We start from the raw sequence: 24,070 nt of genomic DNA on the forward strand, positions 1-24,070 counted from the left end.
ATCATCTCGGAACTGATGAAAAGTATTCATTAACTGATAAACTGATAAACATTTTGTGTCCAGCGTGTCACATTCGTTCTGTCCAATGCCATAAAAAGGACTCAAATGTAATGATCCACTTTAATCCATTGATAAAATTGTGAGAGAACTTGTTTCCTTAACACTGAGAGAGAGAGAGAGAGAGAGAGAGAGAGAGAGAGAGAGAGAGAGAGAGAGAGAGAGAGAGAGAGGCCAAAGTTGAACACTTGAACATCCATTCATTCACATCGAATTTCGTCATGGCCACCATGATGTCAGCATCGAGAAAGCCAATCTTCTCGATTTCAACTCAACCCAACGATAATCATAATAGGATTTGATGACACAGAGTATATATATATATATATATATATATATATATATATATATATATATATATATATATATATATATATATATATATATATATGGGACGAGTTGCATGATGTTCATGAATGGTATGATGAAAAGGAGAGAGGATGAGGCGGAGTGAGGCAAAGCGGCAGTTGTGGATGAAATTGCAGGTGAGTTGCTCAAGAATGTGGGTGACACAGATGAAAATTACTTATTCCACTCCCTTGACTAGACCAGATAATCTTGCTTGAAGAATATGAAGTTGGCTTTTCCTAACTTTGGCCTCGTTTGAATATAACACATTTGAAACCCGAATTAGGAGTTGATGAGATTTGTCCCATAAAGAACATAAAATCTTAACAAATCAATCGATTAACTTATACCTATATCTTTGATACCCTCGGGAGAATGAATTACTTTGATTAGTGTTAAAAAAGGAATATAAAACCTCCCATCATCTAAGTCAGAGCCTAATTCTACCTCAAGTTTAAATCTACGTCTGAACGCGACCTTTGTTTATCTTCTGGTGTTTACAGGTCTAGTGTGTGTGTGAGTTTGTATTGAAGAAACCCAGACACGTGGGGAGAGATGGGTATATTAGAAAGGAAACAGAAGGTTTTCTACAGGAAAACTAAAAAAGGCAATATCTTAAAGGTGAGTCCACGTCACGGTCTTTCTACATAGGGTTTTAATTCAGGTATTCAGAAGGGGATTAGGCTGTGAGGACTCCCCCCATTGGAAAGAGCTGTTCCATTTACAGGGTGAGGCAATGGGGTTTGTACAAGCATAGCCAAATATTAATCCATGTTTAACGGGTGCTGGTTCAGTCTGATTTTGATTCTAGTTATAGTGTCGTCATTAGATACGTGTGTGGACCGTTCCATTTAATTCTGAGGCTGACGAAGTATAAAATTCATGGAATTTTCTTTGACAGGCTGTGAGTTTGTCAGATTGGAGAGGACTCTATGGAATTATGGTCTGCATCTGCTCTACGTTGCTAATACATCCTGATATTGAGATAGTTTTTGTTATGTAATGCTAGTATAGTGTTTTCAAAATTCAGTTGCCGTTGCAAAGGGATCCAGAGCATCAAATTGAGTTGAGCAGCACTGAAAAAGGTGATAGAAGTTTATCAAAGGAAAATATATAAAGTGGATATTCTTATGCAGAATCAACAGAACTTAGGAAAACCTTATCTGACCTCCTTTTTTTTTTTTTTTGCTTAAGATGTATCTGAATTTCAATAATCTTTCTGAAATGTACAAGAAATGCTCATCAATGTTTGTTGCCAACTCTTTAGTAAAATGGATGGCATAATGAGCAGTCGTGTGATCCCCAGTAGCTATTTTAAAAGCATGATAATATTAACTTTTACTTTAAATAACCCAGCTTTATCCTTGATAGATATAACAAGTATTGCTGTGTGTGATATAAATCAATAGAAAACAATGCCATGCAACCATTATTTGGTCTTTCAGACCCTACACTGGCATTGTAAAACAAAACTGCTAATTATTGAAACCTTATAGCAGTGGAGAAAATATAGAAAATTACCAATCTGACTATCAGTTTTATCTTTATCTGTCCATATGTTGTGCATTTCTGTGTGATCACCTCTTGTCCTTCTCTTCCCCATGGCTTGTAATCTCTGGATTTATAACCTTGTCTCTCATAGTGTTTGTTTGTTTTTAGCAAGTTTTGTTGGTTTAAATTGGACATTGTAGAGGATTGTCAGCTACTGCCATGTGACTCCCAAGGTCTCATTTTGTATGCAATAGTTGTCGGTAGACTTCTTTCTGGTGACAGTTCGTACGAGATAGCTAGAGCTACAGTTTTTTTTTTTTCAAACAATAAGTGGAAACTTATATTTAAAATTACAACAGTAGTTTATCCCAAAAAGATATGTAGACATTTGTTTTTACCCTTTTAAGGGTTAAAGACTTGTTAAAGACTGCCCTTGTGACTCTTCTCTGGGCAAGGAACATTATGGAAAGAAAGAGTGAAATGAGAAAGGTATTGTCAGCTGACGTGAGCTGGACATAAATCTTGTGTTTTTGTGAAATATTGATATATTTTTTCTTTTTCTCATCACAAATGTGTCTGTCTTTCGGTAATTGCAACAGCTTTTCTGTTTTTTAGGAAATGTTGATGAGTAAAACATTAAGTTGGCATAAGGAAAGTAAATACAAGTAAGATACAGATACCTTTGTGTAATCTGTAATACTAAGTACATAGTATGAGCACTGTATTTTGAATTTGTGTTGATTTCTGAAATATTGTTGATAGATAGTTGTTTGAAGATAGTAAAATATTAAATTTTTTTGTGTACTGATACCTGCTTTAAGTTTTGAATGTTATTTGTTTGTGGTGCAGGTTCTGAGAGGTCTGGGTCAGAGAAATATATTTTCTCCAGAAAATGAGCTCTTTTTGTTGATGAAATCAATGATCAAATAATCCATGAACAATTTTGAAAAACTAATGTTAGTTTTCGGAGTGGCAGCTTCAATTGTTTGATGCTTTGGATTTCCATTTTAATACTAACATGTGAAACAGTACCTAGGTTTATGATTCATGGTTCTTCGTAAGTTTGCCCCTCATATGCAATTCCAGTATCTTTAAAAAAGTACTAAGCAGTCCCCTGAGTTTTCATGATGCAAAACATAAACATAATTAGCTCAGTTGCAAAGAAAGTTGAATTATTACAAAAACATGAGAAAGATACATTGATGATGAAGTGCTGTCACAATTAATGACCCAAAAAAACAAAGAGAAAATATTAGATTATTGTCCAGGCAGTGAAACACACATGTTTATGATAAGCAAGCTCAAAACTCAACCTCTAGTAAAGATCAGTGATGTCAGAACTTATTTGAATGGTTTCATAACTATAGGAGTGAAGGGATGGCCATCTAAAGGTCAATGTTGATTAGGCAGATCAGTTTGCTTCTTGATGAACTGAACATAGAAGTACGGTGTGAATGTTCCCAAGGTTGGGTATCTAAAGATATGTCATGGAATGCGAATGTTAAAAAGTATGTGGTGAAAAACTTGCTGTTGATAATGAAGCTACTGAAGTCTACATTGTGCAATTTGCCAAATTAGTTGATGGTGAAGATTTGAGTGCTGAACAGATCCGCAGTGCTGATGATGAAACAGTATTTTGGCGGCCTTAAATTCCTAAAATGTTTTTAGATGGATATCAGTTATCATATTGTGAACCTTTAATTCAACACATCATTGAAATACTTTACCTTTGAGTAAATGTTTTAGGTAAGAGCTTTCATATTTCAGCATTTAAATCCAAACATTTAAAGTCATCCATTCTTTTACAGATCTTCGAGTTTATCAAGTTATATACTCTAATCTGGCCGTGGTCCAGATGCTCAGCAGGGTTGAGTGGAGGCTAGTGGCATATTCATGAAATGGGAATGTAAAGTTTATGTAGAATGTATTTTATTGTGATTTTTCAAAAGTACGCAGGATTAATCTGATATTGGTGGATAGAAAGAGGAGAAAGTGGAAGGTCATTGACTTCATGGCAAGGCTTATCATGTGTTGTGTTATGCTGATGACTGCTTTCACCAGATATAAAATTTTTCTTTACCATGTATAGTAGTTATTCATTATTCATACTTTCAATAAGAATTTTTTTCTCACCTTTTCCCATAACAGTTATTAGGCACTTATTTGATGTTCACAATAAGCAATTAGTAGCCATGCACCGTCTGATATGACACTTTATGCCTGTCATTTATTACTGTCAGATTTACTTTCATGATGATATCAGTGATATTGTGTGTTTATCATACTTTCATTTGTTTTTCTGGCATTTGTGATTTATTTTATATTGTCTTTATAACTACACTTCAGTATCCAAGTTGTTTCTTGGTCTCCTTTTCTTTTCATTTCTATCCTAAATCTTTCCATTTTCATTCATGTTGTGCACTTAGAATGTCCTCAAACTGCACATTAGTAATTATGGAGATTTTTTTTTTTTCTTTTTTTTTTTGACGCTGTCTCCCGCGTTTGCGAGGTAGCGCAAGGAAACAGACGAAAGAAATGGCCCAACCCACCCCCATACACATGTATATACATACGTCCACACACGCAAATATACATACCTACACAACTTTCCATGGTTTACCCCAGACGCTTCACATGCCCCGATTCAATCCACTGACAGCACGTCAACCCCGGTATACCACATCGCTCCAATTCACTCTATTCCTTGCCCTCCTTTCACCCTCCTGCATGTTCAGGCCCCGATCACACAAAATCATTTTCACTCCATCTTTCCACCTCCAATTTGGTCTCCCTCTTCTCCTCGTTCCCTCCACCTCCGACACATATATCCTCTTTGTCAATCTCTCCTCACTCATTCTCTCCATGTGCCCAAACCATTTCAAAACACCCTCTTCTGCTCTCTCAACCACGCTCTTTTTATTTCCACACATCTCTCTTACCCTTACGTTACTTACTCGATCAAACCACCTCACACCACACATTGTCCTCAAACATCTCATTTCCAGCACATCCATCCTCCTGCGCACAACTCTATCCATAGCCTCACTCATTCTCTCCATGTGCCCAAACCATTTCAAAACACCCTCTTCTGCTCTCTCAACCACGCTCTTTTTATTTCCACACATCTCTCTTACCCTTACGTTACTTACTCGATCAAACCACCTCACACCACACATTGTCCTCAAACATCTCATTTCCAGCACATCCATCCTCCTGCGCACAACTCTATCCATAGCCCACGCCTCGCAACCATACAACATTGTTGGAACCACTATTCCTTCAAACATACCCATTTTTGCTTTCCGAGATAATGTTCTCGACTTCCACACATTCTTCAAGGCTCCCAGAATTTTCGCCCCCTCCCCCACCCTATGATCCACTTCCGCTTCCATGGTTCCATCCGCTGCCAGATCCACTCCCAGATATCTAAAACACTTCACTTCCTCCAGTTTTTCTCCATTCAAACTCACCTCCCAATTGAATTGACCCTCAACCCTACTGTACCTAATAACCTTGCTCTTATTCACATTTACTCTTAACTTCCTTCTTTCACACACTTTACCAAACTCAGTCACCAGCTTCTGCAGTTTCTCACATGAATCAGCCACCAGCGCTGTATCATCAGCGAACAACAACTGACTCACTTCCCAAGCTCTCTCATCCCCAACAGACTTCATACTTGCCCCTCTTTCCAAAACTCTTGCATTCACCTCCCTAACAACCCCATCCATAAACAAATTAAACAACCATGGAGACATCACACACCCCTGCCGCAAACCTACATTCACCGAGAACCAATCACTTTCCTCTCTTCCTACACGTACACAATTATGACAACCAGTGTTAGGTAGTTGTTATGCTTTTCCAGAATTTTGGCAAACTCTTTGGTTGATGTGTCTGAAGGTATTTAAAATGTTTGTGCTTTGGTAATTTCTTTATTCTTTTAATTTGATTTTCCTTATTGTATTTGAAAAAAGTGTATGTATGAAACTCTTACGGAATGCTAACTGACTTTTGTTCTTTAAAAACCCTATGAAAGTAAGTTTTCTTTTGATAAAGGTAACATAATTTTCACTTCTGTATATCTTTTTAATAGAAGCACGTCTTTAATTTTCTTTGCATGCAGAGTTAATCATATAATTTGTATAAATCATCTTTCCAGATTGTTCGGGAGCACTACCTGCGAAATGACGTTTGGTGTGGGTTGGATGGTTGTGGTTCTTGTGAGTCAGAAGAACCTGTTCTGGATATGCTTATTACAAGTGACAGCTCTTTAGTTCCTCATCCTCACCATATTCTCATTGACACTAATGTGGCCCTCCATCAGGTATGTATGAATGAAAATAGTATAGGTTCTTCACTGATACAAAGAATTTATTGCATTTTATTGTATTGATTTTTCATGAATCTTAAAATATCAAGATATTTATGCATTAGAAGGAACTAGCACACCTAGATTATATATTATTAGGGGCTGCTTTTTGCAAGTGAATGTTTGTTCATTTTGTTATGAAAAGATGATCTTTGAGCTTTATTTATCCTTGTTATAAATGTATGATGTAAAGTGGATTTAAGAATAGAGGCACCATTTTTTTTATAGTTTATCCACAAGGTATACTCTTGCCATTCGACATAACTCACTTTTTGTAGGATAACTGCATATTAATATATCATATGATAGGCCATACTCATAAAGTAATTGTACATTGTATTAAACATGAAGGAAGTTTGCATTGCATAAATTTTCAGGTTGATGTGTTATGTGATGACAGCATGACAAATATAGTTATCCCCCAAACTGTTATTGGAGAAGTAAAGCACCGTTCATTGCCCATCTACAAGCGATTACGGGACCTTATTGAGAATTCCTCAAAGAAATTTTATGTTTTCACAAATGAACACCACAGGTAAGAATTTAATGTAAGAAATTACAAATGCCAACAATTTTTCCTTGATTGTAGTATATACAGTCAGTTTTGATTATGAGACACACTTTCAAAAAGAATTCTGCTCATCTAGTCTCTTGGAACAGCAACTTTTGTTGTGTCGGGCATGGTGTTCCAAAGACAGTGACAAACAAGGTTAGTTGAAATTTGTTAATTTGTGTAATGTTTTCATTATTCAGGCCTTATACTAGCAAATTGTTCTGAATGAAAGATGTCACTTCACTTAGGATATGGTAGAAAATTTGTATGTACTTAAAAATGGTTTTGAAGGTTTTCCAGCCCCACAGTTCAGCCTGTGACTGAGCTGCTTTGTTGCTCCTCTTTTCACTTAAACTTTTAGAGGCCCTGGCCCAAAGGCCTATGTTACCATCGCATCCAGACTGTCATGGTACATTTTTAGGTATGGTATGTGTCCAGGCCCTTTTGAAATTTCTCACTGAGCAGTCCATAGTTTTTCTAATGGGTGCAGGCCATGTAATTTTGACCCTTGATATTTGAACAATTTGCCCATCATATTTTTCCACCTTTTGACTTAACTCATTGACTTCCTATGTGCTGTATGCAGTTTGGGATGCCTCTTGCAATTTATTGCAAGTGTAGTGTTTAGGGTCTGAGCATTTAAAGATCCCAGGCGCAGTGAATAAAAGAGGTGTGAGTCAGGAAAGAACGACTGAGAATTCAGAATGTTTCCATATCCATTACCCATATATTTTGAGCTCAGCTGGTCAGTGAGCATGAAAATGCTGTAGAGGATAGTACATCATTTGTGCTGCCCAGATAGCAAAAAAGTATATAGATAATGTATAGAGATGTGCAGGTGTATAAGTAATGTAAATGTATAGAGATGTGCAGGTATATGAATAATGTATAGAGATGTGCAGGTATATAAATAATGTAATATATATTATTGTAGATTTTAAAATGTTTGCATAGTGAGATGTGTATATGTTATACCGTTAGGAAGGGCATGTTGCATTCCTGTTGTAGTCTTAACATTTATTGATTAGATAAGCTTATTATGCATGAAGCTCTTGGGTAAAGGGGAAGAATGGTTTGGAAAAGTCTTGGGAGTAAAGTCAAGGGTTGGTGAGAGGACAAGAGTTAAGGAAAGAGTAGCACTGCTTATGAAGCAGGAGTTGTGGGAGTATGTGATAGAGTGTAAGAAAGTAAATTCTAGATTGATGTGGGTAAAAGTGAAAGTGGATGGAGGGAGATGAGTGATTGTTGGTACTTATGCACCTGGTTATGAGAAGAAAGATCATGAGAGGCAAGTGTTTTGGGAGCAGCTGAGTGACTGTGTCAGTAGCTTTGATGCATGAGACTGGGTATTAGTGATGGGTGATTTAAGTGTGAATGTAAGTAATGTGGCAGTTGAGGGTATAATTGGCATACAAGGGGTATTCAGTGTTGTGAATGGAGATGGTGAAGAGCTTGTGGATTTGTGTGCTGAAAAAAGACTGGTGATTGGGAATACCTGGTTTGAAAAGAGAGACATACATAAGTATACGTATGAGAGTAGGAGAGATGGTCAAAGGCCATTATTGGATTACATATTAATTGATATGCATGTAAAAGAAAGACTTTTAGATGTTAATGTGCTGAGAGGGGCAGCGGGAGGGATGTCTGATCACTATCTGGTGAAGATGAAGGTGAAGATTTATAGAGGTTTTCAAAAAAGAAGAGAGAATGTTAGGGAGAAGAGAGTGGTGAGAGTATGTAAGCTTGGAAAGGAGACTTGTGTGAGGAAGTAGCAGGAGAGATTGGTGTAGAATGGCAAAAGGTGAGAGCAAATGATGTGAGGAGAGTGGGTGAGGAATGGGATGTATTTAGGGAAGCAGTGATGGCATGTGCAAAAGAGGCATGTGGCAAGAAAAAGGTAGGAGGTGGGTAGATTATAAAGGGAAGTGAGTGGTGGGATGAAGAAGTAAAGTTGTTAGCAAAGGAGAAAAGAGAGGCATTTGGATGACACTTACAAGGAAGGAGTGCAAATGACAGGGAGATGTATAAAAGAACGTGGCAGGAGGTCAAGAGGAAGGTGCAAGGGTTGAAAAGGAGGACAGATGAGAGCTGGGGTGAGAGAGTATCATCAGACTTTCAGGAGAATAAAAAGATGTTTTGGAAGGAGGTGAATAACATGCGTAAGGCAAGAGGATGAATGGGAACATTGGTGAAGGGGGCAAGGGGGGAAGTAATATCAGGTAGTGATGAAGTGAGAAGGAGATGGAGTGAGTATTTTGAAGCTTTGTTGAATGTGTTTGATGATAGAGTGACAGATTTAGAGTGTTTTGGTCGGGTTGGTGTGCAGAGTGAGAGGATCAGGTAGAATGGTTTGGTTAAGAGAGATGAGGCAGTGAAAGCTTTGTGGAAGAATAAATCCGGCAAGGCAGCGGGTTTGGATGGTGATGCAGTAGAACTTGAGAAAGGGTGTGACTATGTTGTTGATTGGTTGGTAAGGATATTCACTGTATGTATGGATCATGGTGAAGTGCGTGAGGATTGGCAGAATGCATGCATACTGCCATTGTATAAAGGCAAAGGGGATAAAGGTGAGTCTTCAAATTACAGAGGCATGAGTTTGTTTTGTATTCCTAGGAAATTATATGGGAGGGCATTGATTGAGAGGGTGAAGGCATGTACAAAGCATCTGATTAGGGAAGAGTAGTGTGGTTTCAAAAGTGGTAGATGATGTGTGGATCAAGTGTTTGCTTTGAAGGATGTATGTGAGAAATACTTAGAAAGATGGATTTTTATGTAGCATTTGTGGATCTGGAGAAGGCATATGATAGTTTTGATGGAGATGCTTTGTGGAAGGTCTTAAGAGTATATGGTTTGGGAGGTAAGCAGTGAAAAGTTTTTATCAAGGATGTAAGACATGTGTATAAGTAGGAAGAGAAGAGGAAGATGTGTTCCCAGTGAAGGTCGGTCTGCGGCAGGGGTGTGTGATGTCTCCGTGGTTGTTAATTTGATAATGGATGGGGTTGTTAGGGAGGTGAATGCAAGAGTTTTGGAGAGAGGGGTGAGTATGCAGTCTGTTGGGGATGAGAGGGCTTGGAAAGTGAGTCAGTTGTTGTTCGCAGATGATACAGCACTGGTGGCTGATTCAAGTGAGAAACTGCAGAAGTTGGTGACTGAGTTTGGTAGAATGTGTGAAAGAGAAAGTTGAGAGTAATTGTGAATAAGAGCAAGTATATTAGGTTCATTAGGGTTTAGGGACAAGTGTATTGGGATGTAAGTCTGAATGGAAAAAATTGGAGGAAGTGAAGTGTTTTAAATATCTGGGAGTGGACTTAGCAGTGAATGGAACCATGGAAGCGGAAGTGGATCATAGGGTGGGGAAGGGGGCAAAAGTGCTGGGAGCAATGAAGAATGTGTGGCAGGAGAGAATGTTATCTCAGAGAGCAAAAATGGGTATGTTTGAAGGAATGGTAGTTCAAACAGTATTATGTGGTTGCAAGGCATGGGCTATAGATAGCATTGTATGGAGGAGGGTGGATGTGTTGGAAATGAAATGTTTGAGGACAGTATGTGGTGTGAGGTGGTTTGATCAAGTAAGCAATGAAAGGGTAAGAGAGATGTGTGTAAATAGAAAGAGTGTGGTTGAGAGAGCAGAGGAGGGTGTGGTTGAGAGAGCAGAGGAGGGTGTGTTGAAATGGTTTAGACATATGGAGAGAATGAGTGAGGAAAGGTTGACAAAGAGGATATATGCATCAGAGGTGGAAGGAACAAGGAGAAGCGGGAGACCAAACTGGAGGTGGAAGAATGGAGTGAAAAAGATTTTGAGCGATCAGGGCCTGTACATACAAGAGGGTGAGAGGCATGCAAAGAACAGAGTGAATTGGAACGATGTGTTATACTGGGGTCAACATGCTGTCAGTGGACTGCATCAGGGCATGTAGAACGTCTGGGGTAAACCATAGAAAGGTCTGTGGGGCCTGGATGTGGATAGGGAGCTGTGGTTTTGGTGCATTACACATGATAGCTAGAGACTGAGTGTGAACAAATGTGGCCATTTTTGTCTGTTTTCCTGGCACTACCTTGCTGAAGCAGTGGGTAGAGATGCTGTTTCCTGTGTGGCGGGGAAGCACCAGGAATGGATGAAGGCAAGCAAGTATGAGTATATACATGTATATATATGTATATGTCTGTGTATGTGGATGTATATGTGCATGTATGGGCGTTTATGTATACATATGTGCATATGAGTGGATGAACCATTCTTTGTCTGTTTCCTGGCGCTACCTTGCTGACATGGGAAATGGTATTCAAGTTAGATAAATGAATAAAATTTATACTTTTCTTATTTATTTCATACATGCTTGAGTGAGGAATTAGATGACTGAGCCATAGAGGATAAAAGATCCCCATTTAGCTCTTTCTTCTGTTCCTTCTGTTAGAAAATCATACAGGAGGGAAAGATTTGCAGTCCCCACTTGTGCCTCTCTTAGATGCCTTCTGTGACACACAGGTGATATGTGGATAGTAACCAGGATTCAAATCTATGTGCTTGACCTTGGACAGCGCATAAGTTTGAATCCTGGTTGTGGCAATAAACCTAGTTAACTCAGATATTTAACCTTGCCTTGGGGTTGGTCAATAAATCTTTATTTTGTTACAAGTAAAGAAAATAAAGAAATTGATATGATGATCTTATATAATCATAGAGCACTTTGTGAGTTCACATTGAATGACAATTTCTTTGCAGATAAGCTATGTGTTTAATATTTTTTTAGGTATTACATGGATGAATAAGTGGGAAAATAATTGAAGTGACTTAATATTTCTGAATGGACACCAAAGTTAGTTTAAGAGTGTGTGTTATTCTTCTCCACCATAGTTAAAGAGAGTGTGTTATTCTTCTCTGTCAAAGGGTGATATTACAGGGGTTGGTTGAAATGATGTAGTTTATGTTTATATTTTTTGTGTTAGTTGAACAGATTATTAATGCTTATTTGACCTTCTTGCTCTTATTACCTTTGTTTCTATAAATTTCAGTGAGTGTTATGTGGAGAGAGAAGAGAGGGAGTCAGCAAATGACAGGAATGACAGAGCCATTCGTGTGGCTTGTTGGTGGTACAAGCAACACTTTCGACAGAATGGTCAGAACATAGTATTCATCACAAATGACTTGGCCAATCGTAACAAGGCACGAGAGATGGAACTTGAAGCTTACACAAGTATGGGTATTTTTAGAGTTTGTAAAAATGATAGATTGTTTTTAGGTGAAGAACTTGATGTCATTGCATCATAACATGGAACACGTGTAAGATAAGGACAATATTTTCCACTTGATGGGTTTCTTTTGTTATAAAAGAAACGTTAGGTATAAGTATTTGGTGGGAACATTAAGTAGGAGCCTCTGAAAACTTTGCACTAGAGTTGCTGTCTGTCAGTGGCCTGTTAAGGGTGAGGCTTAGTACTAAAGGCTAAGAAGCAGCACTAGAGTTCAGTAGTCATGGAGACTCTTTTGCTGTGGCCACCCTCTTGAGGGAGTTTCCAAAGGGATCAGGCATGTGCTGGGCATATGGTAAAGTTTGACCATAGGAAGTGGATTAAGTCATTATTTATAGTGCTATATTTGCTGAGTATTTCAGAGGATAATTCCATTGGTGTGATTGGAGATTGTGTGCAGCAGAGGTGTCTTTTGTGACCGAAGGTAATGAGAGCATTGATTAGAGCTAGACAATTCAGATGATTGGGACTGGATGCAGTGGAAATGTTTTGTTCATGGAGAGTTGTGAATGGAGACTGTAGTTGTGATAAATCAGCCAATGAAAAATGTAAGAAATGCTTATATTAGTGTGAAAATTCGCAGTTAATTTTGGTAAACAGAAGATTAACAAAGTTGGGTATGAGTGATTTGAGATGCTATAATATACCTAATCCACTCAGTTAGGAATGGAATTAATGACAGTAGACATAGATAGAAGTGTCTAGTGGATTAGGGGAGAAGAATGTATTGAGCTTGATTTGACATTCACAATGTATATATTTGATGAAGTATTAGGAGGAAAAATTTGCACCATGTGAAACTGAACCTGTAATGAAAAAGATTTTTTCAATGTTTTTTTTGAGTTTTTCACATCAGTTTCACCCTGCATATATGTAAGTAGAGGTCACTATTTGATAGGTGTTTTGGGTTGCCATGTGTAAGGAAAAGTTACCTTTTCAAAGAGTAATTCATATTATTGCAGTGTATGAGTATGTATCGAGTTTGAAGAACAGTCCTGGGTTACTGGATATTGTGGCCATTGTAGAAGATGAAAAGGATGAGGATGCCAGTCATCAGAGTTACCTGTACCCACCTCATTGGTCGATGGAGAAGATTCGCCTAGCAATCAAGGTATCAGGAATTTTGCTGTTAGTAGTTAATCCCTTGCACTAGAGATCAATACTGACGACTTTTTACAATGATAGTCAAAGAAGATTCTTATGGATATCATCCTGCTTTCATTGTGAGGAAAGGTATATGTGATGTAGATGGAGAAAAGTATCAAATTCTGTACCCATAATACCCCCTGAAATGATATAATCATCTCTTCATAAGAATTTTTCTTGCATCATAGTGCTCTTACCATTATATTTCACTCAGTTTCCATCTACGTTGACTAGATCAAGTACGTACATATTTTCTTGATCATTCATGTATCTAATCAGCTTGATGTCCTGTGTGATTAAGTGAGCACAGGCTTCCTTACTACAACAGTATTCCATAATTCACTGTTTATGATGAGTTCAATCATCAAGCAAGACTAGTATCTCTGTTCCCACTTCCAGCTCACACAGAAAATGCCTTCATTGGCCAAGATCAACATAGTGTTGCTAGCATTCATATCTGATATACTTTTGAACTTCAGATATTCGTTCACTGCACATACACATCGTTTTTGTTGTTTATCTCTTCTTGTACTTGTAGTCATACTTTTAAGATTTTTTCCCCAACATTCAATTTGGTAAACATCTCAGATGGTCAGACCATTTAAACAGGCTTTCATTCATATTTATCTCCAATGATATTTTTACACCACATTTAAAACAATTAGTTGGGGTTACTATATCTTTTTTCCTAAGTTGATTTTGTTAATGGCACCAAACTGAGCAGAGATCCCTGGTGACATCCCTTGGATTGTTAGTAGTAAAATGCAAAATAATCTGCCCTTATGAAAAGTGATTGATTGATAAAGACGGAGCAAAAAGCAGTATACAATGTAAATCCCATATCCTTAAACATCTTGAATCTCACTGTTTTCTCTCTGATTGTTGGTATGGCTTCCATAAGGTGAGATCCACTGGTCATATTCTTTCCCATCTTACAAATATCTGGTCATCATCCCTGAAAGGTTTTAGGGAATCCTGTATACTTGCCCTTCATATATCCAAAGCTTTTGACATAGTGTGGCATTGGGGGTCTCATTTCTAAGCCTCACCCTCTTTTGGCTTCCCTCCCTCACTTTGCTTTCTCATATCTAGCTTCCTCCCCGTCCAATCTATCTTCGCAGTTGTTGATGGATCAGCATTTATCCATTTCTCTATCAATAACAGTGTCCCCATAGATTCTGTTGTATCCCTTACTCTTTTCCTCCTTTTTATCAGTGATTTTCTTCCAAAGATAATCAAATGCACTCATACACTAATGACTCATTGCTGCATTCCTCGACATCTTTTATTTCTACTCTTTCTCTCTTTCATCTCAACAGAACTTCCTCAATAAACTCAGATTGGACAGGATATCTCAGAGGGATAGACAGAATCTAGTTCAGCTTAATGCCTCCAGCACCCAGTTTCTCCCCATTTCTCTATTGAAAATTCCTTTCAGCTGTCCTCTCTTTGACTGCTCCATAATTCCACCTCTTTTCTTGGTGAACATACTTGGTGTTACTGTAACGACATCCTGTCTGTTTTGGAAACCCCACATTGTAGAAATAGCTAAGTCTACCTCTAAACAACTGGGTGTCCTGTTTAGATGTCAAAATTTCTTTTTATCCGAAGTTGTTCATTTAATATGAAGGGTTGATATGTCCTTGTATTGGATACTGTTTTCACATCTGGGGTTATTCTAACTCTGCATCCTTACGTAAAAGAGTTGAGTCAAAAGCAGTCTGACTTATAAACTCTCAGGCTAGCTTCCAAACTTGACCTGCTTGCCCTCCACCAGAATATTGATTCACATTCCTTCTTCTGTAGGTATTACTTTGGTTTTTGTTCATGAGAGCTGGCTGCTTGTGTGCCCCCACTGCTACCTAGAACCCGCAATACTTGGCAATTTGCTGAGTCACATGAATACTCTGTGGATGTTGGCATTTAAGGGTGGGCCATTTTGATAGCTGTATCTTTCCCTACATCTCTAAGCCTTGGAACTTTCTACCCTTTCATGCCTTTCCCAGTAACTGTGACTGGGCATATTTTAAGAGAGGCTTCTCTCTTCCTCCAAAATTTTTATATGCTTTCCCATGTCTCTTATTTTTCCCTTTCATTAGCTTCTTTATATTTCTCTGTATGTGGACTTTTGTCTGTGACTGGAGCCTCCAAAGTTAGCTATGCACATGCTTGTGTTCCCACCTTCAGTAGTTAGGACCTAGAACTGAGCCTTAAAGGAAAAATTTTTGCACTGATCTTTTTCTTCCTACATTTAGAAGTTGTTGACATAGGAGAGAATTATTTCTAGCTTTTGCAGTTGTGTAACTGATGACAGGATTAGAAAATTTCTTGAGAATTCAATTCACATTTCTTTGGTATCTGTCTGCCAGGGGAAGCATTATGATATATTGTGCATAATCATTTGAAGCATAGATTTTCATTACTTTATATTTCAGTTTTGAAAAAGAATTTTTTTTTGGCTTAAAATTACCGTGCTATTTTTTTTTTTGATATATTTGCTTCAAAACATCATTATAGCACTTATTCTTTGTGCTGAATATGACTTTGAGGCTAAAATATTGTTTAGGGGCCAGTAAGCCTTGTGATTAAGCATTTAGATGATTGGAGGAGAAAAATATTTTCATGAGAATTCACTTTACATTTATATGGTATCTGTTAGCCAGAGAAAGCATTTTGATATATTTTCCTTTTTCATTTTAAGTATAGAAGTTTAATTATGATATATTTAATTTTTAAAAGAAAATGGTTTGCGGAGGGCCAGAAATCCTCCCCTCCTTGTATTTTTTTAACTTTCTAAAATGGGAAACAGAAGAAGGAGTCACGCGGGGAGTGCTCATCCTCCTCAAAGGCTCAGACTGGGGTGTCTAAATGTGTGTGGATGTAACCAAGATGTGAAAAAAGGAGAGATAGGTAGTATGTTTGAGGAAAGGAACCTGGATGTTTTGGCTCTGAGTGAAACGAAGCTCAAGGGTAAAGGGGAAGAGTGGTTTGGGAATGTCTTGGGAGTAAAGTCAGGGGTTAGTGAGAGGACAAGAGCAAGGGAAGGAGTAGCAGTACTCCTGATGCAGGAGTTGTGGGAGTATGTGATAGAATGCAAGAAAGTAAATTCTCGATTAATATGGGTAAAACTGAAAGTTGATGGAGAGAGATGGGTGATTATTGGTGCATATGCACCTGGGCATGAGAAGAAAGATCATGAGAGGCAAGTGTTTTGGGAGCAGCTGAATGAGTGTGTTAGTGGTTTTGATGCACGAGACCGGGTTATAGTGATGGGTGATTTGAATGCAAAGGTGAGTAATGTGGCAGTTGAGGGAATTATTGGTATACATGGGGAGTTCAGTGTTGTAAATGGAAATGGTGAAGAGCTTGTAGATTTATGTGCTGAAAAAGGACTGGTGATTGGGAATACCTGGTTTAAAAAGCGAGATATACATAAGTATACATATGTAAGTAGGAGAGATGGCCAGAGAGTGTTATTGGATTACGTGTTAATTGACAGGCGCGCGAAAGAGAGACTTTTGGATGTTAATGTGCTGAGAGGTGCAACTGGAGGGATGTCTGATCATTATCTTGTGGAGGCTAAGGTGAAGATTTGTATGGGTTTTCAGAAAAGAAGAGTGAATGTTGGGGTTATTTATATTATTTATTATACTTTGTCGCTGTCTTCCATGTTAGCGAGTTAGCGCAAGGAAACAGACGAAAGAATGGCCCAACCCACCCACATACACATGTATATACATACACGTCCATACAGGCACGTATACATACCTGTCCATTTCAACATGTACATACATATACATGCACAGACATATACATATATACACATGGACATAATTCATACTTGCTGCCTTTATTCATTCCCGTCACTACCCCGCCACACATGAAATAACAACCCTCTCCCCCTGTTCGCGTGCGAGGTAGTGCTAGGAAAAGACAACAAAGGCCACATTCGTTCACACTCAGTTTCTGGCTGTCATGTATAATGCACCAAAACCACAGTTCCCTTTCCACATCCAGGCCTCACAAAACTTTCCATGGTTTACCCTAGACGCTTCACATGCCCTGGTTCAATCCATTGACAGCATGTCGACCCTGGTATACCACATCGTTCCAATTCACTCTATTCCTTGCTCATCTTTCACCCATCTCCATGTTCAGGCCTCAATCACTCAAAATCTTTTTCATTCCATCCTTCCACCTCCAATTTGGTCTCCCAATTTTCTTCATTCCCTCCAATTCTGACACATATATCCTCTTTGTCAATCTTTCCTCGCTCATTCTCTCCTCGTGACCAAACCATTTCAATACACCCTCTCCTGCTCTCTCAATCATACTCATTTTAATACCACACATCTCTCTTACCCTTTCATTACTTACTCGATCAAACCACCTCACATTACATATTGTCCATAGACATCTCATTTCCAACACATCCACCCTCCTCCACATAGCCCTATCTATAGCCCACGTCTCGCAACCATACAACATTGTTGGAACCACTATTCCTTTAGACATACTCATTTTTGCTATGTATGTATATATACCTCATCTAATATCCACCTATTGTCTACTCACTCTTCCTGAATACTTTCTTTAATTTGATCATATTTCTCTTCAGGGTGGTAAACTTAACCAGGGAGTATTGAAGACATCACGGAATAATTTCCTTGAAGCTAATGTAATGGTTGAAGGTCTGGAAAAGTCTGTATTGATCCAGGGTCGTCTCAACCTGAATCGTGCATTACACGATGATACTGTAGCCATTGAAATATTTCCTGAGGAACAGTGGTCAGCCCCTTCAACAGTTGTTATTGATCAAGAAAAGCAAGAAGAAGAGAAAAGAGGTGAATATTCTGGGTTAATTTGTATATGACATGTTTTAGAAATAATGCTTTGTGTCAACAAGTATTACACAAAGTATGCTATTAGTTTTTCAATTAATTATAGCATATATACCAAATCTCTTCAAACTCTTTTTTCATCTGCCCTTTTCTCACCTGCTGACTCTAATTTAGTTTTCAAATAATGTTCACCATTTTACAATAGGTTACTTGAAAGAGGATTGTGTTATCAGAAAGTAATTGTCATAATGTGGAAACAATTGTAATAAAAGAAAGGGCATGGATGTGGTTTAGGTATGAGGAGAGAATATGAAAGAATATATTGTGAGATTTATAAAATCATATGATGGATGGAACCAAAGGATAGGCCGAAGGAAGCAGGGTAGGGAATGCTGCTGTTAGTGGTTGGAATGTGAGATATTCAGTGACTAGTGTGTTAAGATGATTTTACTAAGACCAGTTACACTGACTGTGAAACTGTGTTTAAGCTGAGATTTATGATTGATATTTTAAATACTTACAGGATCCAATGAAGATGAAGATGGTGATGAAGCAACCTTAAAAGAAGAGCAAGCCCTCCTAGCCTCAGGTTGTGGAAAAGGGGAACGTCAACCTACAGGTTGTGTTGTTGGCATCATAAGACGCAAGTGGCGGCAATACTGTGGTATAATTAAAAAGAATGAGATCACTGAAGTAAGTGTAATGTCTCCAAGTTAATAGACCACTAGAGTTTAGCAACTATTACAGCTCACTTAGCCTTCTTGCATATTAACTCTCCTGCTTTCACATTTAAACCATCCCTCTCTTTCTAGTATGATGTTGCTTCCTTGTCTCTCTTTATGGTAGTACTTCAGCCACTCCTTCACTGAGCTTTTTGACTGTATCCCAGCCAATAAGGAGAGGACTGGCTGCTTCTCAGAGTTTTGCCATGAAGATAATCCTAACAGTGATTGACTTTTATGATACCTCCTTCATTATTTAGACAGCAAAACTTTGGAATTTTTGTCTTGCTCTCAACTTTTCTTCTTATAACTTTTCACCCTTTAAGAATCAGCTCCATAACCACCTCACAGTGATCTCTCCATTTTTGTTGTTGTTGTTGCAGATATTCTTCGTTTTCCTTTCATCTGAAATGGATATAATAGGGGCATGTTTTGTCCATTGCTGTGATAGAGAGTAAAAGTTTTTGTTTATCTGCATCTTTTCCTTACTCCATAACCATTTATATGTATTGGATCAGGTGCACTTAGTCTCTTAAAAGCATTTGAGAATAAGCATTTAGTGTGACCTGTTACAGTAACTAAAGCTTTTCATAGATTTTTTTATATTATACTTTGTCGCTGTCTCCCGCGTTTGCGAGGTAGCGCAAGGAAACAGACGAAAGAAATGGCCCCCCCCCCCATACACATGTATATACATACGTCCACACACGCAAATATACATACCTACACAGCTTTCCATGGTTTACCCCAGTCGCTTCACATGCCTTGATTCAATCCACTGACAGCACGTCAACCCCGGTATACCACATCGCTCCAATTCACTCTATTCCTTGCCCTCCTTTCACCCTCCTGCATGTTCAGGCCCTGATCACACAAAATCTTTTTCACTCCATCTTTCCACCTCCAATTTGGTCTCCCTCTTCTCCTCGTTCCCTCCACCTCCGACACATATATCCTCTTGGTCAATCTTTCCTCACTCATTCTCTCCATGTGCCCAAACCACTTCAAAACACCCTCTTCTGCTCTCTCAACCACGCTCTTTTTATTTCCACACATCTCTCTTACCCTTACGTTACTCACTCGATCAAACCGACCTCACACCACACATTGTCCTCAAACATCTCATTTCCAGCACATCCATCCTCCTGCGCACAACTCTATCCATAGCCCACACCTCGCAACCATACAACATTGTTGGAACCACTATTCCTTCAAACATACCCATTTTTGCTTTCCGAGATAATGTTCTCGACTTCCACACATTCTTCAAGGCCCCCAGAATTTTCACCCCCTCCCCCACCCTATGATCCACTTCCGCTTCCATGGTTCCATCCGCTGCCAGATCCACTCCCAGATATCTAAAACACTTCACTTCCTCCAGTTTTTCTCCATTCAAACTCACCTCCCAATTGACTTGACCCTCAACCCTACTGTACCTAATAACCTTGCTCTTATTCACATTTACTCTTAACTTTCTTCTTCCACACACTTTACCAAACTCAGTCACCAGCTTCTGCAGTTTCTCACATGAATCAGCCACCAGCGCTGTATCATCAGCGAACAACAACTGACTCACTTCCCAAGCTCTCTCATCCCCAACAGACTTCATACTTGCCCCTCTTTCCAAAACTCTTGCATTCACCTCCCTAACAACCCCATCCATAAACAAATTAAACAACCATGGAGACATCACACACCCCTGCCGCAAACCTACATTCACTGAGAACCAATCACTTTCCTCTTTTCCTACACGTACACATGCCTTACATCCTCGATAAAAACTTTTCACTGCTTCTAACAACTTTCCTCCCACACCATATATTCTTAATACCTTTCCACAGAGCATCTCTATCAACTCTATCATATGCCTTCTCCAGATCCATAAATGCTACATACAAATCCATTTGCTTTTCTAAGTATTTCTCACATACATTCTTCAAAGCAAACACCTGATCCACACATCCTCTACCACTTCTGAAACCACACTGCTCTTCCCCGATCTGATGCTCTGTACATGCCTTCACCCTCTCAATCAATACCCTCCCATATAATTTACCAGGAATACTCAACAAACTTATACCTCTGTAATTTGAGCACTCACTCTTATCCCCTTTGCCTTTGTACAATGGCACTATGCACGCATTCCGCCAATCCTCAGGCACCTCACCATGAGTCATACATACATTAAATAACCTTACCAACCAGTCCTAGCATGGGCATCAGATGTCTAGAGACACACCACCATTTGCTCCTGTACCCAAACAGTCACCTTGCACTGTACTCAAGGAAAGTTTGTTGTCCTTACATTGATTTGAAATATCCTTAGTTTTAAATAGTATACTGACCAACTTCATTCATGACAACTTCAGGTAATTTTTTATGACATTTTGCCCTTTCCATATGAGTCTGTTAGCAAAACCCTCACTATCCCTTAACTCAAGTCGTGATGAAGAAGAATAACATGAGAAGCATGAAGAAATAAGTGACTTACTGAATGATTGTAGCAGTTATGCTTAAGGAGGAGGGAGGCCTACATGGTCAGCGTCCCTACAGAACTCCCACCCGTGGAAGAATTTATGTAACAACTACACCTAATTTTCTCTCTGTAATCCTGGGGCATTGGAGTACTTTTGTAATGGATGTTAAGTAAGGAGCTAGAATATTTCCAAAGAAGTAAATTTCCATTCTTTGTAATTCTATGTATGAACATTTAAATGTTTGTTGAAATATTTCTACTTATTTCTTTGTTATTCACTGCCTGCATTGTGCCCATGTATGAGATGAGACTGTATGAAATTAAAGTGAGGTTTTCATAACTGAGAAAGAAAGAAATCCTTCAAGAACCTTCTCACACTGGCCAGCCAGGCTCCCTCACTCTGAATATGAATGTAAAAGATAAAAGGTGCAAATGGTATTAAAGTGCAGTTGGAAGGTAGGCTCAGTAGATACAAAGAAACATCATCCTATCTCAGGAGCTGTCAAGCACATCATTCAAACCCCCTTGGGTGCTCAGTTGTTAATAGACTATGCCAAGACAAAGGAATTAATATAACTTTTCATGTTTTCTGTTACTTTTAAATGCTAATCTATCATTTCACAGAGTTTTTTTCACTGCAGGCATGGATTTTTTTTTTACTATAACCACTGTTTTGGAGTTAAGGGCTATGAGGTAACAAGAGAGGGGGGAGCAGAATTGAAGGATGTGGATGAATACAGTGTTGAGTGTCAGCATATGAGTGAATTGGATTATTTGTGGAGAAGAGTACTTACTGTATGCTCCATACTCCACCCCAAGACCCACCTGAACATGGTAGCTTTGATGTTAAGATTTGTATCATACCCCTGACCCATGATTTTTAGTCATGAGTATATATAATACATTCCATTTGTATATTGTTGAGTACTTACTCAGCAGTAGAATTAAATCAGAGACGTTTTAATGGTAATATTAAAGCAAAAATGGGTATGTTTGAAGGAATAGTGGTTCCAACGATGTTGTATGGTTGCGAGATGTGGGCTATGGATAGAGTTGTGCGCAGGAGGATGGATGTGCTGGAAATGAGATGTTTGAGGACAATGTGTGGTGTGAGGTGGTTTGATCTAGTAAGTAACGTAAGGGTAAGAGAGATGTGTGGAAATAAAAAGAGCGTGGTAGAGAGAGCAGAAGAGGGTGTTTTGAAATGGTTTGGGCACATGGAGAGAATGAGTGAGGAAAGATTGACCAAGAGGGTATATGTGTCAGAGGTGGAGGGAACGAGGAGAAGTGGGAGACCAAATTGGAGGTGGAAAGATGGAGTGAAAAAGATTTTGTGTGATCGGGGCCTGAACATGCAGGAGGGTGAAAGGCGAGCAAGGAATAGAGTGAATTGGATCGATGTGGTATACTGGGGTTGACGTGCTGTCAGTGGATTGAATCCGGGCATGTGAAGTGTCTGGGGTGAACCATGGAAAGCTGTGTAGGTATGTATATTTGCGTGTGTGGACGTATGTATATACATGTGTATGGGGTGGGTTGGGCCATTTCTTTCGTCTGTTTTCTTGCGCTACCTCGCAAATGCGGGAGACAGCGACAAAGCAAAAAAAAAAGCAAAAAAAAAATTAAAGCATTATGTATTTCAAAACATACACAAATGTAAATTACTCTTCTAAGATTAATCACAAGTGGAGAATCTGCTGCAGCAATATTTACTGTAAAGCAGAACAAAAACACAAGGCAATTGAGGGCTAAAGGAGCATAAGCCAAGCCAGTCATAAGTATGAAGCTTGTGTACACTTGTAATGCACTATATGTACTATATTGATTGTTAGTGGCATTTCTTGTCAATTGCCATTATTACTATCATTTTAATTTCATATTTCAATGCAAATTACTATTAAGTGGGACAACCTTGATTATTAGGAAATTTGTCTCATTTATACTTATCCTACTGAGACAAAATGTGTCATATTGTTAATTTAAAAATCCATCAGACTCATCTGGGATGATACTTTTTTACTTTTTGTACAGTTGACAGCCTTAAACTGGACCTTTCAGTAAAACAAATGGACAATCAGCCTGGTCCAATACTTTCTCTGACATTTTCTGGTTTACTTAAGAATGAGGGAGTTTGGCACACAGACCTGGCAGTTTGACTTATGTTTAGTGTCTCAGATTAAGAGAGTAGTAAGGCGTCAGGTTATAATTTAAAGCCCTGAATACTCTTCAAGAAGCAGGTTTTATCATAACCTGTACAAGTCCTGTTTGATTCTTAGTCATAACGTGACATTACATGGCTTGGGATAAATGAGTGTTTTTAGACAGACCTATTTTTGTCTCCCTGGGGACAGTCAGTCATGTTAATGCAACTGTAAGAAGAAAGCTTTTTCTGCATCATAACATTTGTTTACTGGGATCTATCTATCTGTATCTCTGATGCCCATTCCTTCTGGGAACGCCCTTGAAGGGGGTGGCCAATGGAAAAGAGTCTCCACTTATCCCTGTCCTTACATGCCTCCCTTACATACTCTGTTCCATGCATTCTGTCTCTACTTCTCTCCCTCCAGTGCTGTTTCTCTTTATTTCTTCATGTCACATCAACCCCTTTAAGAAGTCAAGCACTTTCTTTGTAAACAACCTATATTGCATTCTTTCCACATTCCTTATGCCTACACCTCCACAGAGTATTGTTTCACCCACTCTACCACTCCACAATTCATTTCCTTTATATTCCCTATCATACCAAATCTCCCATACATCCCTTCATCTTTTTTTTATTTCTTCTAGTCATACCACATGCTCCTCTCAAATGGC

General features: G+C 38.6%; 1 protein-coding gene across 1 annotated transcript in view; it reads left to right on the forward strand.

Annotated features, from left to right (window-relative positions):
• The first annotated feature begins 873 nt into the window (after positions 1-873).
• Positions 874-24,070, forward strand: part of Dis3 (exosome complex exonuclease RRP44-like protein Dis3) — an 88,673-nt gene continuing 65,476 nt past the window's right edge. Inside the window, exons 1-7 of the mRNA XM_071675174.1 lie at positions 874-1,026; positions 6,059-6,223; positions 6,646-6,803; positions 11,835-12,016; positions 13,034-13,182; positions 17,836-18,061; positions 18,582-18,751. Of these exons, the coding sequence (XP_071531275.1) occupies positions 961-1,026; positions 6,059-6,223; positions 6,646-6,803; positions 11,835-12,016; positions 13,034-13,182; positions 17,836-18,061; positions 18,582-18,751 (1,116 nt within the window). The 5' untranslated portion in view covers positions 874-960. The remainder of the gene's footprint in view (positions 1,027-6,058; positions 6,224-6,645; positions 6,804-11,834; positions 12,017-13,033; positions 13,183-17,835; positions 18,062-18,581; positions 18,752-24,070) is intronic.

Source organism: Panulirus ornatus, chromosome 20 (genome assembly GCF_036320965.1).
Source record: "Panulirus ornatus isolate Po-2019 chromosome 20, ASM3632096v1, whole genome shotgun sequence".
Classification (NCBI taxonomy): domain Eukaryota; kingdom Metazoa; phylum Arthropoda; class Malacostraca; order Decapoda; family Palinuridae; genus Panulirus; species Panulirus ornatus.